At 40.4% G+C, this 17,500-nt stretch overlaps 1 protein-coding gene across 1 annotated transcript in view; it reads left to right on the top strand.

Annotated features, from left to right (window-relative positions):
• The window catches only part of LOC138024855 (epidermal growth factor receptor substrate 15-like 1), a 46,512-nt gene that overhangs the window by 15,167 nt on the left and 13,845 nt on the right, over positions 1–17,500 (top strand). Inside the window, exons 10-22 of the mRNA XM_068872047.1 lie at positions 838–937; positions 1,556–1,619; positions 3,104–3,284; positions 4,452–4,552; positions 4,852–4,924; positions 7,483–7,581; positions 8,805–8,867; positions 9,397–9,444; positions 9,573–9,650; positions 11,736–11,807; positions 12,899–13,093; positions 13,957–14,037; positions 15,608–15,659. Coding sequence (XP_068728148.1) covers positions 838–937; positions 1,556–1,619; positions 3,104–3,284; positions 4,452–4,552; positions 4,852–4,924; positions 7,483–7,581; positions 8,805–8,867; positions 9,397–9,444; positions 9,573–9,650; positions 11,736–11,807; positions 12,899–13,093; positions 13,957–14,037; positions 15,608–15,659 — 1,207 coding nt within the window. The remainder of the gene's footprint in view (positions 1–837; positions 938–1,555; positions 1,620–3,103; positions 3,285–4,451; positions 4,553–4,851; positions 4,925–7,482; positions 7,582–8,804; positions 8,868–9,396; positions 9,445–9,572; positions 9,651–11,735; positions 11,808–12,898; positions 13,094–13,956; positions 14,038–15,607; positions 15,660–17,500) is intronic.

Below are 17,500 nucleotides of genomic sequence, written 5' to 3'. Positions count from 1 at the left end.
TGACGAGTAAAATCGTCTGGCGTTAGACAGAGTAAAATCTATAAGTGCCATTTGGCACCATCGGGGCTGAAAGGGTTAAACGGGGACATAGTTTTTGCACGCTGTTAGCTTAACCCTTTAAGCCCCGAGGGGTTCCCCATTGACGAGTAAAATCGTCTGGCGTTAGACAGAGTAAAATCTATAAGTGCCATTTGGCACCATCGGGGCTGAAAGGGTTAAAAGGAGTGACAGTAAAATATGCACTTACTTCTGTGACTGCCTCCGTAGACTTCTGGTTAGCAACAGGTTAGCAAATGGTCAGCTTGAACAAGTCAAAAAACAACTGAAAAGCTGGCGCTTGTACTTTAACTATTATTGTGGCTTGTGTGAATAAGACTAATGCTATTTTAAATTTAAATGGAGTGTGCACAGAACTGATAAGCTGAAATAGCCTGCGCATGCAACTTTGACACGTTTTGCCAGTATGTCATTATTACTCCCTCAACTGCACATTCTTGATGCCTTCTTCATGATTCTCCCCTTCCAGAAAAGTACTTGGGGTCAAAGAGAGATCTTGGTAGAAATCTAGTTAGGATGTAATATCTGCTCAAGCTAATGTAGAGTTTGCATGGTAGAACTTTTGAAGGAGAAGAAAAAAACAAAGGGAAAAAAAATGTTTACCAAAAGTTTGGTGTGGTTACTGAAATGTTGAGAATTTAAATAGCACCAGAACGTCAAACCTCTTACAAAGATAGACTACAACACAAAGGGGCTTTTTCCCATTTTTGACAATGTCTGACACAGTTTAATTAATGTAGCTGGCTGCAGTAACAAGAGTTTATTTTGTTATTGCTTTAGGCCCCAACTGAAGGTGCGTGGGTGGTCACAAGTGCAGACAAGTTGCGATATGATGCTATTTTCAAGCAAGCCGATAAAGATGGAGATGGGCTTGTTTCTGGTACTGGATTAATGATATCATATTAAAATATTGCATTTAAATTATTTAAGCAGTCAAAACCAATAATTATTCAACAAAGTATGATAGCAAAGGAAGCTACCATGCTGTAGTGCAGGGAGTCGTTCTAAGATAGCAGCTCATGCATTGACTGTACATGTTAATTTTGTAATGGTGTTGTTTGGTTTAATTCATTTCCTGCGTTTTTCTCTATTTTTTTTCTTTGCTTTTGTTTCTCTTCCCTTCTCCTCTTGTGCAGAAGGTGCCTGGGTTGCATGGATCGCCAGGCTGTAAAACAAGTCATATTTATCTGCAGGGGAAAGTACTGTAGTTTTTTTAAGTTGTGTTTGTTGCAGAATGTGAGAATTTTCATGGTTTTATGACAAGCAGAAACCTGTAATTTATTGTTGTAAGCAAATGCAAAGCTTGATCTCTTTAGCGAAGACACAGGGACTTCCCACACACCCATCCTTTATTCACATTGATATAAGCATTCTAAAGTTCTCTAGGGTTTGGCTTTGAAATATGTTTTAATAGGTCAGCAGATTAGCTATGCCCTTCTCATGAAAATATATGACTGTACATTGTATCTATTATGTTTTTTTTTTTGTTTCTGTGTAGGAGAAGAGGTGAAAAGTACATTCATGGCTTCAGGCCTGAATCATCAGATACTTGCACATATCTGGTGAGCAAGCCTTGAGATTTCTCCTTATTCTGTTCGCGATCGTGCTGTCAATAATTACAGACAGCCAATGAAAAGCGTTGGCTACTTCACTCAAAGTAGTCGCCTTCTTTTTCCCTGAATTCCAAATACATGTAGAATCTTAAAGGCAAATTCTTTCAAACACAAGAATCTTAAAATTCATTGTGAACATGACAAGAGTCGGTTACTCTACTTAAACCAGCAGCCAACTTCAACATATAACAAAACATGATAAGGTCCATCCAGGCCATAATTACGTTCTTCCATTTATGATATGATTAGCTCCATGTGCAGGCAAGATGAACCAAATCCTGTACTGTGATTGGCTACCTGAGTGGGCAATATGGAGCTATGTTGCCCACTCAAGATTTCTCACTTGGTCCCGCAAGATCAAAAATCATTTTTTTGGTGTTTTATCCCATATAATAAATCCTTCATTGACCAAGCTTGTTCAGTCAAGATTGGCCTTGTTTTTTGTGTGTGTGTTCATGCACCGAGATGCATAAACATGAAAAAAAAGAACTTGGGCAATATCCAGCCATCTTGACTTCACACTTGGTCAATTACCCATATGACGATGTCGCTGGAAGTGTCTTGCTGGATTATCCAATGCATAGTTCACAAAGACATGTACAGCTGAGCTGTACCTCTTCAACAGAATGATATGACACAGCTTGTTCTTGGTAAAAAAATTAACAGTCTCTAACTTTGTTCTCATTGCACACACTTACCGGTACATGGATGAAGTCTGGCCTTAGTGTAAATCAGTTATTACAGGTGTACTGTAGCAAATTAAGATCAGTAATAGAATAATTATGCCTGCCCTGTTTGGGCTGCCCTGCTGCAGTACTTAGGAGATGCCATTGAATCCGTACAAAAAAGGGCCCTACGTATCATTCTTCCAATGCCCATTATAATGAGGTGGGATTGCCTCCTTTCTCAAAGAAGGGAGGATGTATGCGCAAATTTCATCAAGCGTAGCTGTTCATCCTCTCCCTTGATAAGATCCCTTATTCCACACGTGTCAATTGACAGACCACACAGTCTCCGATCAGGAGAATGAGTGCGCCTTATCCCAAAGATGAAGCACTTTGCTGGTTTCTTCACCATTAAAAAAATAATACATATTGCCAGTATTATCTATTTTTGTATTGTTTATTCATATATACTGTGAATTAGTTGTTGTACCATACATGTATATCTATTTCAACTTATATCGCTATAACTACCTATAGCTATATTTGTGCGCATGTATGACCGTCCTTGTAATTCAGCCCCTTAGCTTCGAGAAGGACCTAATAAATAATTATTATGATTATGATTATATTATCATTATCATTGTCATTTATATTATTATTATTATTATTATTATTTTTATTATTATTATTATTATTATTATTATTATTATTATTATTATTATGATAGTCAGTTTGAAACCATCATGACTTTTTCTTCCTTTTTGCAAGGGGTCTCTGTGATGTGAAAAATCAAGGGCAATTGAATTCAGAGCAGTTTGCATTGGCCATGTACCTCATTCATCAAAAGGTCATGGGTGTGGATCCACCTCAGACACTCAGTCCAGAAATGGTTCCGCCCTCCATGAGGACAGGTACTCCTAGTATTTCTGCGGCTACAGGAGAGGCAGTGGTAAGTTATTTCTCTACAGCTTTTTAAACCAAACTTTATATTCTCTTGTTTGTTTGTTTGTTTTTTCTTTAGCTTAGGTACTTGATTCAGTTATCCTACCCTCCTCCATTTTTGGTTCTTGTTCAGTCCGCAGATGAAATGGGCCCTTTGCAGCTGGCAATCACATGGTGGGAAAACCGCCATACTCGAGAGCAAATTGCACACTGGGACATCAGCATGGATCGCAAGCTGCAAAGGGCCCATTGTAGCCAAATGATTAGTAATGTCGTATCCATGGGCTATACTGCTGAAGTTTGTAAAACATCGTTAATGGGTAGTCAGTGAACCCAACACAGTTAATAAAGAGTAGGGCAGAGAGTTCTTGGTGTTGTGGACAGCCTTGCTAAGGGACATACAGGTGTATTTGAGAAAAATGTACAGTAGCTGGTTAATGATAGGGACACATAATTGTCACCTTCTGAAGTGAAAAAAAAAAGTAGACGTTCAACAGTAGATGGCATAGGTATGATGTACCTGCGAGAAAGCTAGTTACAGTTGCCGTTACAGTGTTGTAACTAGTTTCATTTTGCATTTGCACTTTGAGGCACGTGACATTGTTGAGCCCACAGACCAGCAGGACACTGTCAAATAAGGACCTAGATAAGCGACCCATCGCCCCAGGAGTTATTGTAGGAGTAGAGTATCCAACTGGAATATGGAGGTCGTAGTTTCGAATCCCGAGTACTCTACTTTTCAGTTGTCCTTACTCCCGTTGCCAAGCAACTAGTTTACCATCCTTTCCAGGGGCACATTGCACCTTTAAACCTTAAACATCAATAGTTGCAAAAGTACAGTTCAGTCCCTTCCTGCTATCAAATAGAGAATGCGCAATAATATGCACTGAATACTGTTCATTTCAAAGCCAAAACAGAGTCAGTCCCAAAGTATATTGTTAAAGGATGTCCTGGTATTTTCTACAGGAATATTTTATAGAAACAGTGCTCTAAATAACCGTCACTTGAAGAGCCATCCATGCACAACTTGATAAAGTCTTTCTTGGGAAAAAGAAGGCCTGAAACAAAGGAGAAACATGATGTAAAAGAAATTGGATGATTCCTGTCGCGCGCGATGCGAATCGCGTCTCGCACGAAGGTACTGTAGTTGAAATGGAGTTTTGATTTTTATTAGCAGGACGCTGCATCAACAGGGAATGCGATTTCAAGCCTGAGTGACTTTTCTGCCATTAAAGAACTTGACAAAATAACAAAAGAAATTGAAGACTTGGGAAGGTAGAATTAATTGATACGCCATTTAAACCGGTTCTAGAAATTTTGATAAGATGCCTTGTCACAAGAGTCAATACTGCTCTTTGAAAGCTCATCCCTTGTCTCAATCGTAGCATTCTTTGTTTAAGTTGATGATTCTGTTAGATTTCTGACATCTTGAGGGAACCACACCAAAGCTCATCATGGTGTTCATATCTCACTCGTTAGGGCAACTTATCAGTTGCTCGTTGGTCTGACGATGCTGTGACAGAAAACTATTTAATGCAATAGTTGATGTCTTATAAACCGTTTCATACTAATAGGGAAAAAGCCACTTTGCAGCATGAGATTGAAGAAAAAGAAGATACAATCAGAAAAAGAAATGGAGAAATACAGGTCAGTGTTTTCTAATTCCCAGCCTGGTCAGAGTTTTTCCCTTTCATTGTGAGGACCCATTTACCTGTTTAGAGGATTCAGTGGATAAATAGACACTGCTTCTTACACTACCATAGTTAGTTCCGTCTATATATAATAGTGCCACTCTGGCAAGTTAGTTCCATTCGTCTGTATGTGTTCATGTACATGCTAGAATTGCCTCAGCTACACATGGCTTGCTCCCGTCTGACGGCCTCATATCGCTCCATGTAAGGTAATCCAAGACAGACTTGGGTTCTGGATTCCGGATTCTACTCAGTGGATTGCAGATTCTTAGTTTCTGGTTTACTGCTTTTCTTGGCATTTCGCTTTCACGGAATTACTTCAGTCCGCGTACTTTCCTATAAGGTGACGGTGTAAGAAAAAACAACTGGTTTGTACTTTTTAATGGAAAAAACATAATACGGAGAGAAAATTAATTATCTTAAGGGATAAAATTTACTTCTTTGCGTACCTGTCAGGATTTTAGCGAGCTTCGAAATCCAGTGGTCATATTTATTCCTATATCTTTGAAGCGAGGCTAATGAGGCAGTGCTATTCTTCGATATTCAGGTTCTTAGAGGCTCCAGTAATTATGAGTGAACAATAACAAGATAATTAATAGTTGCAAATCATTTCTTTTCATATTCATACAAAATTTGCCGGGAGAATTGTTCGATTACTTCCTAATATGCGGGCAAAAATGCTCAGATTTGCAGGTAAACAGCGGGAAAATATTTTCCTATTAATTACTTTACATCACTTTATTTTTTCAAAAAAAACGAGGTAGCATTATCAGTTATTTTGAAATGAGACATCACAAATTATTGTGCTGACAGTTAGAAAAACTGATGTGTTAGAAAATATGAGAATTCTTATCCCAAAAAAGCTGAAAAAGGTGCTCATTTACACATGTGTAAAAATCCCTGTTGGTTTCACCAAAAGTAGGGAGCAGCGGAGCCTGCACAAGTGATCATCGCACTTATCTAAAAAATTAAAGAAACTTTCTCTTGTTGACACCTGAAACATTCAGTTGACTTCAATGGAATTCAAACCCATGAATCTGAACCTGGTCCCAAGCAAGTGGCCCCACACCTCAGTTGGTAGAGCATTGCATTACATTGCACCGGCATCACGGATGGAAGCCACCTGAATTTTTCAGGTGTTGCTTAGATTTTTTACATAGGTGCGAGGATCATTTCTTTATTTCGTCGATTCGCTTTTTTCACCAATCCTGTAATACAGTTCATTTTGGGGGGTTATTTGCATTAAAACAATGGATATCCAGTTCACTGAAGCATGATTAAGTTGTATTGTTTTTATGTAAAAGACGACCCCCCCCCCCCCCCTCAAACCTATTGCATTATGGGATGGTGAAAATAGTCAATAATAGGCACTTGAAATACACAGTCATTTCATTCACAAGAAAATGTGTACACAACACGTGATTTGAGAGAATCCGGAATAAATCCTTTTGACTCAAAATGTACAGTTGGAATGGAGAAAAAATTACTCTAACATGTAATCTTGCAACACTTGCTGATAATAAATGAAAGTTTCTTTCTAGTGTAAGATGGATAGAAACCAATGTAAGATAGTTTGTAAGAAAGGCAGTTAGATACATCATGTTTTGGAAGTTGCTTCTGCCGTAACACCACTGGTCATAACTCGTCAGAATTAATCGAGAGTCACGTTACTTTAATTTGATCACGACGTGGCACCCGTTTTTTTACGAAACTATTTTTTTGATATCCGATATGTCGATACGTCTTAAGGCCGAGGGATAATCGCAACGCCTGCAAGCGAAACCCGCCTACCGCAGACAAATCACTCCGAGATTCAGTGGACTTTAGCAACATGGATTCCGGATTCCAATAGTTGGCGGGATTTCAGATTTGTAGAAGTGGATTCCGGATTCCAAAGCCCGGGATTCCGGATTCCAGCAGCGAAGATTTCCTGGATTGTGGAATCCGGATTACCTTACATTGGGTGACTCGTAGACTTTCTCAACTTCGTCGCTCCTCTCGGGACTTGGTCCCTCGCTTTCGCTCACTCGAGCTCGCTCGCTTTTGCAGTCGACTTGTGGCAAGTCTAGGTGACTCGTAACCCAGTCGGTAGAGCAATGGTCATGTAATCCGGAGGTTGTGGCTACCATTCTCTCCCTGATCAGAGTTTTCCTCTTTTCTTGTGCGTGGAACGGGATTGGAGTAGCCGCCACCCCTGCTGTAATAATAACGGTAGAAGCTATAAGAAGAAGGAGCCCTCGGATTTCCTTCGACTGCACTCGGCCTGTTGTCGTGTGTGCACCCATTTCCTCGTTTAGGGCTAACGCTGAGATGCCATGGATTCAATGCGTTAATAGGCACTACAGCTTACAATCTGGTGCCAGTTGCTCAAAGCATGCTTTGCTCTAACCACTGGTTAAGGATTATCAAAACCAATAGGTTTATGTGGTTGGATAGCTTACTTTGTTGTACAAATTAGTTTCACTCATTGTTACCAGGCGCTTTTGTTCTTCATCTCTGCTTTTTTGGTTGTAGAATCTGCGAAGTGAGCTGGAGAAAACTAAAGCAAAGTATCAAGAATTGGAGAAGCAAAAGACAGAAGCTCAAGGAAAACTCGACGATTTAGACAAAGAGGTGAGTCAGTTTTAGTTTTTTTACGCGCTGATTTCAATCGTGTTGTAATTGATTACGGAGTTTTTTCTTTGTTGAAAGAAGCTGTTCAGTTTATGGAAGGCTTGGTGAAGTAAGGGTTGAGGGATTGATGGCGCATTTTGGTGAAAGAATAGTCCTTAAGAAACCTCTGTGGACCACCATGGAAATGTCTACAGTCCCTGCATTTTTTCCCTGACTATGCTGTAGGGTGGATGTTGTTCTTTTTGCCACAGGTTGTGTTCGCCCCAGTCGATTCACCCCCACTTCTAAAATGTGATTGGCAAACATATCCCAAGTTACTTTGCGAAGTGGGATAAACTTAAAGGGTTTTAGCTTTTGAGAAATTCACTTTGACCTCTGGGGCCTTTCAATTTATGACATTGATGATGATGATGATGATGAATGATGATGATGACGATGATGATGATGACGACAGTGATGACGATGTTATTGATGATGACGACGATAAAGACGGTAATGATGATGCTGATGTTGATGACAATGTTGATGATGATGGTGATGTCATGACGTCATGATGACGACAATTACGTTGGCAGTGGCGGTGGTGATGCGTGCACACATACATTCCCTCATTATGAAACAGCCTTGTCTTGATCCCCCAAGGTCAGAGATTCTCGTGATTATTATCTGCAATTCTCAACGTAAAATTGCTAGTGGAGCTGCTACTTAAAGTGGTGCCTGAAACACCTGCCTGGTAAGTTAGCTATGCCATGCTGATGAGGCAATTCAAGGCCGGACAGCTGTCCATGGCTCCTAATTAATCGGGTGAAATGGTTGTGCGCATGCGTTATGTGTTGGCCACACGGGGTTGGTGTTATGCATTCTAGTCACCAGAGCCTCGGATATGACATGGAGGCTCTAGGAAAATCTATGTAGTAGTAGGACATGCGCCGTAGGGTTCTAAAAGCCAACGAATGGCTATTTGAACCTTGGGGCGTCTGTTCACTCCTCGTGCTAACATGAAGGCACCAATCAGAGACGCTTTTTATTGCTCTTAACGAAAACCAATGAGAAGACACCTTGTTAAGGTTCCCCAGCGCTTCTCTCTCCCTCAGTCATGCGCAAAAGAAAAGAGGTCTGGGGTTGAGATAGATGTGTCCCTTTTAATGCTTATTACGTAATGCATCACATTTTACCTATCAAGGTCGATTGGTTTCAATTTTAACCTTTTTTGTTCTTATCAGAAAGCCCAATATGAAGACATGTTGAAAGACGTAAAACAGAAGTGTGACGAAGAAACAAAAACAGTGAGTTCAAATGGGTCGAAGAGCTTTCTATCCAAGGCGATTCCCTGCGTAGTAATTGAAGAAAATGATCATAGCATTGAACTATGTAATTTTGGTTCTATGTGGAGTTGCCGAAAAGTTAGTCTCCACGTTGGTGCGGCGAGCCTTGCATGACGCCCCAATAACGCCTGCGAAGAAGACTGCCAAAAAGCCTGAAAAAATTCCATGCTTGAAGACGACTCGAACCCTTGACTTTGTGATTGCCCTGTACACCACTCGGCTGAGAACTGAGAACTGGTCAATAGGCCCTTCTGAGTTCAGTCCAGCCTCTTTTTCAAATCGAGTCTTTGTGCCATATGACAATATTTTCGGCCTTTTGCGCGTGTTCACTCGATTTCCTGGAAGACTAGGTGTTGGATAAGCATTTTTTTTGGAAAAATATGCAACAAGGACTAGTCAAACGATAGTGAACTGAAGCACTGGTAAGGACAGCACTTGTTGGATTGAACTTTAATATGAGATGAAATGAGTTAACTTCTCTTCTTTTCAGATAAACAACTTAAAAACACAAATTGCATCGTCAAGGCAGTCGACACTGGTAAGTGATGTCCATACCTTCTTTTTCTTCACCGCTCGATACCTCCTAATTCGGGGGACTGGGGCGGGTGAAAGTCGTCAAGGGTGAAGACTTTATCGTTGAATTTAATTTGTTTTTGCTGTATTCAGCAACAAGAAGAAGAACTAAGCCAAGCAAGAGAGGAGTTGAACAAGTTACGAGAGGAAGAAACCAAGCTTGAGCGAGAGGCAAGTGAACGAGTAATTTGAAGTGGTGATCTGAAGCTCGGCTTGTGGAAACGTGTGTAAAAAAGGAACCAATTTAATAAAAAAAAATCGTGATGGAGAACTTTGGAATGGGGACCATCTAGGACGACTGTGGTTGGAGGTTTTAAGACGATTCAACACGGCATCTAAATTAAGGGCGCTTTCCTTTTGTCAGAACTGGCCAACCAGACCTGTCAGTTTGCAAAGAAAGCGTAACAATTTGAAGGAACACTTGCATGATAATCCCTCGCATTCGTCTGGTGGAGTACGTATCATCCTCGAGGAGGGTTAATTTGAGGGCGTTGTAGAGTTAGTCCTTCCAAATGCCCGGTCTGGCTGGTCAGTTCTGTCAAATGAAAATCCTTCGATTAAAGGATACATGTCTACAGTCATTCACCGCGGTTAACATTTCCCAATTTCCTTCAATATTAAGACAAATTCCGTGTTAGCAGTAAAGCGGGACAATTTTGACATGAGCCCACTGAGTTTTAATGGCCTAGTTCCCCGATAGCTCAGTGGTAAAGCATCGGCATCACCAATCGTAGGAGTAAACTCAGGGTTTCAATAAGAGCCTCTGGCCGGCGAATTTCACCGGCCACTACACGTGTACTCGCCTTCTACTTTTCCTTAGAAATTACGCTAAGTTTTACGAATAACACGAGAAACATAAAGATTAGATGGGCAAAGTTTTGTTCACGAAAGACTGGAGAAGAAGACTGAATTCAGAATGACTCGGATTCAATCTCGTACCCAGAGTCCTCGGGCTTTTTGGCCAGCGAGTGAGCGTCCGGAGAGACTCTGGGATAATCGACTCCATTTTCCCAGAAAACGTGGGTTCCAGTCCTATTACATATGCTTGAGTTTAAACGGAAGCAGAAGAGAAAACCGTAAACAGTAGAAATGGCGGGTTGAAAGTCTTCGAGAAACAAGAATTTTAGCCTTACACACAAAGAAACTGGAGAAATGATCATTGGCTTGCTGTAAGAGCAAGTGAAGATGAAACCTATGACGCTTTCGGTGAGTGTATTTTTAGTGTTTCAGCGTACATTCCATCGTTCAGAATGCATTGAGAATGCTATCGTGCAAGCAACACGATCGACAACTTTTTTGTGGAAACGACACAAATGTCCTCTTCTTCTACAACTTGATGTTTCCATAATTCTGAATGGCTTCGACAAGACCTTATTCCACGAATTTCTCCTCAAAGGGACTGATATAATGTTTTCCCACGGTACTTTTGCAACAGCAACAGTAATCACTTTTTAGCAGCGTGGGAAAATTCCCGTGCGGTATAAGACATAATTCAAACCTCGTCGTTTTATTATTTTTGTGATTTATATATTTCTGACGTAGAAAAAAAACAAACAGCACTGAAACGTAGTTTTAGATTTTGAATCTCCCTCCAAATTCTGGGGCTTCCGAATTACTTACCGACTTCCTGTCGGACAGCCATTGTTACGCAAGCGGCCAATCAAAAATATAGTTCAAGTCGATTATCCCAGAGTCTCTCCGGGCGCTCAACTGCTGGCCAAGAAGCCCGAGGACTCTGGGTACGAGATTGACTCGGATTCTGAGTAATTTCGGCTCACGCGTTGTTTTTGAGGCAGCGGTCCAGCAATCCAGTACGTGGTGTAAGCTGCCTGATTTGTTAACTACATTTGAAGCGTGACAGGACGATGTTTTTGGTCAAGACAGATGAAATGCATTTCACACAGCTGTAGAGAATGCAAAGTAGCCTTGAAGGGGCTATGTCACGCTATTTTAGCATCAATTCAAAACCAAAAGTATGTCTTGCTGAATTTCCAAAAAATTAGAGCATTCATGTACTCTCTCTCTGAATAAAAAAATAAAAAACCAAAATGTAATGTTATTAGTGTTCTGTTCAAATACTCTAACTCGTGCCCCAGAATGCAGGAAATACATTCTAGCCAGAATGTATCTTGAACCCGGGATCGCCGGATCTCAAGGCAAGCATCCTAACCAGTGGGCTGCACTGCCTCCTAAGATACATCAGAATACCTTTTTTTTAGAGTTAAAAGTGAAACCCGTGCAATTTTTTTTCAACAGATTGAACTCAGCAAAGAGCACCTGGAGACTGTTCAAAAACAATTAAAAACCGTTCAAACAGAGTTATCACAGGTAAAAATGGCTTCTTACAACTGATTCTTACGTGCGACGCATATCGTAATCTCATTTAAGCTCCGTTTACACGAGCAAGTCTTGTGCCTTCACCAGTTTCCCTGACAATTATCATTCCTCTTGTAAATGATCAACAAGTTTTCATTGACAAGGAATAATTGCTCGTGTGAACGGTGAACAAGTTTAGCCTGTGCCCGCTGTACATGTTATTCAGCGAGTACATTAAAATGTTCCAGTTCCTAGCTCGTCTAGTTAGCCGCCATTTTGTCTATTTTGACAGCAATGAGCATGAGAGTGATACTGAGAACTAACTTCATTAATATTCCTTGGCACAATTTTTGTTGTTGTCCCTTTACACGAACAAATTTCATCCTTGACAAGGAAAAGCTAGCATGCTTCAATCTTCACCAAAACTCTTGGGAAAAACTCTGACATGAACATCCTTGAACATGCACTCACAAACAAAGTCCATGTTTCCCCCCACCCCCTCTTTCCTGTACCAATGCTGATAATGTGGTGAAAAATACTGTGCAAGCCTTTGGCCGTTTTTTGACCAACATTGGATAAAGGGGAGGGGGGAAAGTATGGAGAAGTTAATCTTTTGCAACACAGACAAATAAGGGAATGACCATTTTATAGTGGTGTATCATATTTTCCCAACGAGTTTTGTCCATAATTTTTGCATTCTACAATCATGGACAAAATTGTTGGGAGGGTAAGCCCCCTCCCCCTTATCAATGTTGGATGTTCCAGAAAAAAATGTGACTTTTCTTACCTGAAGAACTCCAACATTGAATATAGGGGAGGGGGGGGGGGGGGCACGCACAAGAGCATGGCATTTCCCAAATAGTACACCCAATAGTTAGAATAATTGAATCAAGTGTGAAGTGAACTGATGCATGCAACCTTCCCAACAAGTTTTAACCACGATTGTAACTTTTCCTTGTCAAGGAAAAATTGTCAATTTTAACCCTATTTACATGAGCCGGCAATATTTTCCTTGTCAAGGAACACTTGCTCCTGTAAACGGGGCTTTAATCTTCGCGAAACATAGCAATTCAGTTAAAGGACACTAATTTATTCACCTTTAGGTCCTATCCAAGGTTTCCACTCTGGAAGAAACAAACAGTAGTTTAAACGAGAATAATGAACATTACAATTCCAAGATGAATTCAAACACTTTGTCCAGCGTTCAATCCCAGAATCCGGATTTTACACCTCTTCACGACGCGTTTGATATGACACCCACTCCTTCTGAGGCCGATGCTATGAGTGTCAGAGCGACCGTAAGTTATGAGCATAAATTACAAATTTATGCAATATTAATTAGTTTTAGCTGTAAAGTAAATACCTCGTCTTGTAATTACTATTGATGGTTTGCATTCTGACGTCACGGCAGCCATGTTGGTGTTCAGAACAATGCAGTAAAATTCAAAACTTGTGGGGCCATTTTCTATTGTTTCCCATCACGTGGATGCAAACCAAGAATAGTTTATTGCTGCATGGTTGGTCCTTGCCACATCTTTGGTCTCTGTTGATTGCTAAAAGTTCCTTTGAATTCTTCCCACAGAAATTGCTTGTGGAGTTTACCAACGCTTTACGAAACTTTGTAGAAGGCTTTCCACTATAGGAGTTAAACTGTACGAATTCAGTAACTAAAGTTTTGGAAGAGTATTATCTATATAGCGACAAAGTGCTATGCAACTAAAGGTTAACCCAGAAATTACTTCTAAGCAACACAAATCAGGGTTTTCGTTTGAGGCCGGAGGACATGCGGGCTCATTGTTTGTCGGCTATGCCATGCTGATTAGGTTAATAAGGCCGAAACAGCTGTCCTTGGCCGCCACTGCCCGGCTGATATGGCTTTGCGCATGTGTACTACTGACCGCGGGATCGTTGTTTGTTGTGTTCTTACCTAAAGCTTTTAGTTTGTTTCGTAGAATACACCCCACGAACTGAAAGAATTTATGAATTAGTGATAAAAAGAGAAATGCAAAAGGAGACTAAAAAGTACACCATCGTCTTCCATATGATACCTATTTCAGAACTAACAGAATTTATTTGCCGACGGTGAATAAAGTCTCATCCGTAGACTTGTAAGTTAACTTATCAATCTCGATTCATGTCGGTCAATTTTTCCCTTTATTAGGCTGGTAGTAGTCCTGTCAGTAGTATAAGCGGATTTAGCGTGGGATCTGGTCGAGTAGATGAAGCCGTAGACGATTTTAAGGTAGGTGAAAATTTGCGCTCAATTTATTGTCGCCCAATTAGCCCTGCAGAGTTAGTTTCCGGAAAAATTGTAGTGCAGTGTAATGTCAGTGTAACAAAAAGCCTCTTTATTTCTCCCAACAAGCAGTTTTCACCCTTTTCATAATTTGCCTTGGTTATATCCCAGAAGGGTTTTTTTAACGCTACCGCAACAATCTTCAATCAGATTGAGCCGCTCATTTTGAGAGTTGCACAAATTTGCATGTACATTGCTAGTAGCGTGAGGGAATCTGGGATGTCGAGTCCATGATCAACATTGCACTGTCTGTTTTCACGTCAGATAACGTTATAACGTTATTAGTTCGAGGAATACGTTACTGGTTGAAAATTTCGTATATTAAAAATCAGCTTAAAAGAGAGGTTTAGAGGACAAAGACAAAGGAAAGTGGATGATATGCAAATATTTTTCACATTCATTCCAACGTGTTTCTATAGACCTTATTCATAAATGGCGGCCACATTTATAATTCTTTTGTCCCAGTGCAAATTAGCCTACCAAGCCTCATTTTAGAGCAAGAATTCTTTTCAATTCACTGTATGGTATCGAGGCTTGGTAGGCTAATTTGCACTTGGACAAAAGAATGATAAATTGACCGCCATTTATGAATAAGGTCTATTGTTTTTGTCCTCACTGTCTCACTATCAAGCTGAACATTTGATATTTCGAAAATGGCCTATTTGTTCCGTTCATATGGCGATACTCACCATTACGTCACCTATTTTCATTAATGTGCCAATCAGAGGTCTATTGGCTGTCGAAACAAAGGATTCGTTTGTTCTGTGGTTGGCAAATTTACAAAATAACAAAAGAATTGTTTACAAACAGTGAAGTCTCCTATAAAACTAAGCCAACCTTACACAAATTTAGACGCCTGGGCCGGCTTTGCGGCTTGAAGACGCCATTATCATTTATGTATTCGTAAATTGGTGCTTTATATACGCATGGGCAGATGGTAAAACCACTTGCAAAGGTTAACAGTCAGCCTGGTTCTTCAGGTCCACATGAACAAAACGTCTGGTCAGATTTTTGGTAGTCATTCTGTGCCGTGTGAACGCAGCCAAACATTATTTATATGTTTAGCCGAGCGTTAAACATTGCCTTCGTACAAATGCTGGCCAAAGATGTTGCATCATCTAGCCGAGTCTTAAAATGAATCTAAAAGGTTCACACGGCCTTAACACCCTGCTTGATGTTTTCCCTAGTTTTACGGCTTCACCACTTCAGTTTTGATTTCTATCGCGCCCTTTATCAGTTGAAAAATAAAGCTAACTTTAAAAGTTCTAGGAATCCCTATACGATGAAGCTTTTATACGATTTATTTAAGCCATAGACCTCTGTCATAATGGCGGCCAGAGAAAATTTTCTTTTGTTTTAATGCTAGTTAGCCTTTCTAGCCTCTCTCCGACGAGCAAATTTCAAATGAATATTTGTTTCAAAATGAGGGTAGTAGGTCTAATTAACATAAATACAAAAGAATGTAAAGGTATCGCCATTTATGAGAGTGGTCTATGTGTATTACTCTTCCTTTCAGGATTCGGACCCTTTCAAGAGTAAAGAAAATTTATTTAGTTCTTCAGAAACAGGTTAGTGGACTGAACCTGTGGCATATTCAGGAATTTTTAGAAATTCATGCGATACAGGCACCTTTTTAACCGTTACCCAATTTTACATTGCGATATGGTCTTTACGATATTCCACTTAATCGTTTTGATGCAATTTTGACATCTCATTTATATAGAATCAATTTCGAGTAAGAAGGCATTCCGGCCTCAATGAAGACTCACTGCTTCCATCTAACATGGCTGTCGACGCAGTCAAGCCCCCCGAACAGCATGGAACTTGAAGTAGAGGGAGGGAACAAAGCTTGCCAAGCGCTTCACAAAAAATCTCACACTTTCCAAAACCACGCTACAGTTAACCTCTTTAGCTTGTTCGTTTTGTTTTCCCATTTCAGACCACGTGATGTTCCCAGGGAATTTTCCTTTTGTTTTTACGTAAGTTAGCATACATATGCACGTGCTTAAGACTACATTTGGTCTGAGATGGGAAGACAAAACGTACAAGCTTAAGAGGTCTATTTTGCCCTTTAAGCCCTAAGTGTACGGAACGTAACGCATGCGTCGTCTGTAAATCACCCCTGGCGATTTGTGCTCTTCATCATTCGACTGACGTCAAGATCGTCAACACAATAGGGCGCTAAAGCGAGGACGATGACGATGGCTGCGAGAACGATACAACACAATAGGGAGTTTAAGATCTACGACGCGACGGCAACGAAAACTAATTCATTTCCTAGAAAGTCGCGCTAGTTTTTAGAAGTTAGACAAACCGAAATAATGAGCAAAAAGATTAATAAACCTGAACTTGCAATTTTAATGACGTTTTCGTTTACCGTCGCGTCGTAGATCTTAAAGCTCGTTTACACAGAGCGATTTTATCGGGCGACAAGAGCTGCGATCGAACGGCGCTTTTTACGGCGACAGCAAATCGCGCGTGTGAACAGCCGGCGATTTCACTTCGATTTGTAGCGCGACAGATCCCAGCCTTGTCGCCGCAAAATTCGAACATGCTCGAAATTTAGTGCAACTTTGCTGCGATTTTATCGCAGCTCTTGTCGCGCGATCTGTGTAAACGAGCCTTTAAACTCCCTAATAAGCTTAATGAACACGCCCTGCGCGTGTGCACGCCCAGCACGTGCGTGTTACATTTTGATACATTTCTCATTCTGAAAACAGCGTGAAATGAACAGATTTTGAGGCAATTTGAAGGACGCTAGCACCTGTTGATAAATTTTCGATTTTCTCAAAACACCCACACCGATCATACCAATTGCATTCCTGGAATGTTGGTACACACTTTCCATGCCGGGACGAACGACTTGGGTTAAGGTGATTTCTCGGTATTGCACTGCGCATATGGTGTGTCTATTTATCAATTGGTCCAATATGCAACATTGTAAACGTGGCGCAAGTCGATCATACACACTGAAACAGTTCTCAAAACACGTGAGAGAAGTTGTGAATGACTCATAACTCTGAGTGATTAAGTGCGCGGATTCCGAGAACCTGGCGAATGTTGTTGTTTCGATCTACGATAATCGAGATGGACAGCTACGATGGCCTTTTACTCGAGCACGGTGAGCTATATTTTTTACATCATAATTTTGGTGTACAAATTATCCCCTTTAAATCAAAAAATGTTTTAAAATATTTATCGGTAGGAAAAAAGATATAGCTAATAACGTACACAAAGCCCCGTGCCCTGAGCTGGAGATCAGGATCTTAAAAACAACGACGCGAGAAACGTTTTTAGTCGACGTCGTTTTAAGTTGAGTGTTTTTTGCATAAACTATACAAGACAGTGTTCCATTTGCTGAAGATTTTCTACCTATCAGGTGTTTTTTCAAGTGTTACTTTAAATACCC

This window comes from Montipora capricornis, chromosome 11 (assembly GCF_036669925.1).
Source record: "Montipora capricornis isolate CH-2021 chromosome 11, ASM3666992v2, whole genome shotgun sequence".
Taxonomy (NCBI): Eukaryota; Metazoa; Cnidaria; class Anthozoa; order Scleractinia; family Acroporidae; genus Montipora; species Montipora capricornis.
Note: the sequence above shows the minus strand (reverse complement) of the source record. Positions and strands in the feature narration are given on the sequence as shown.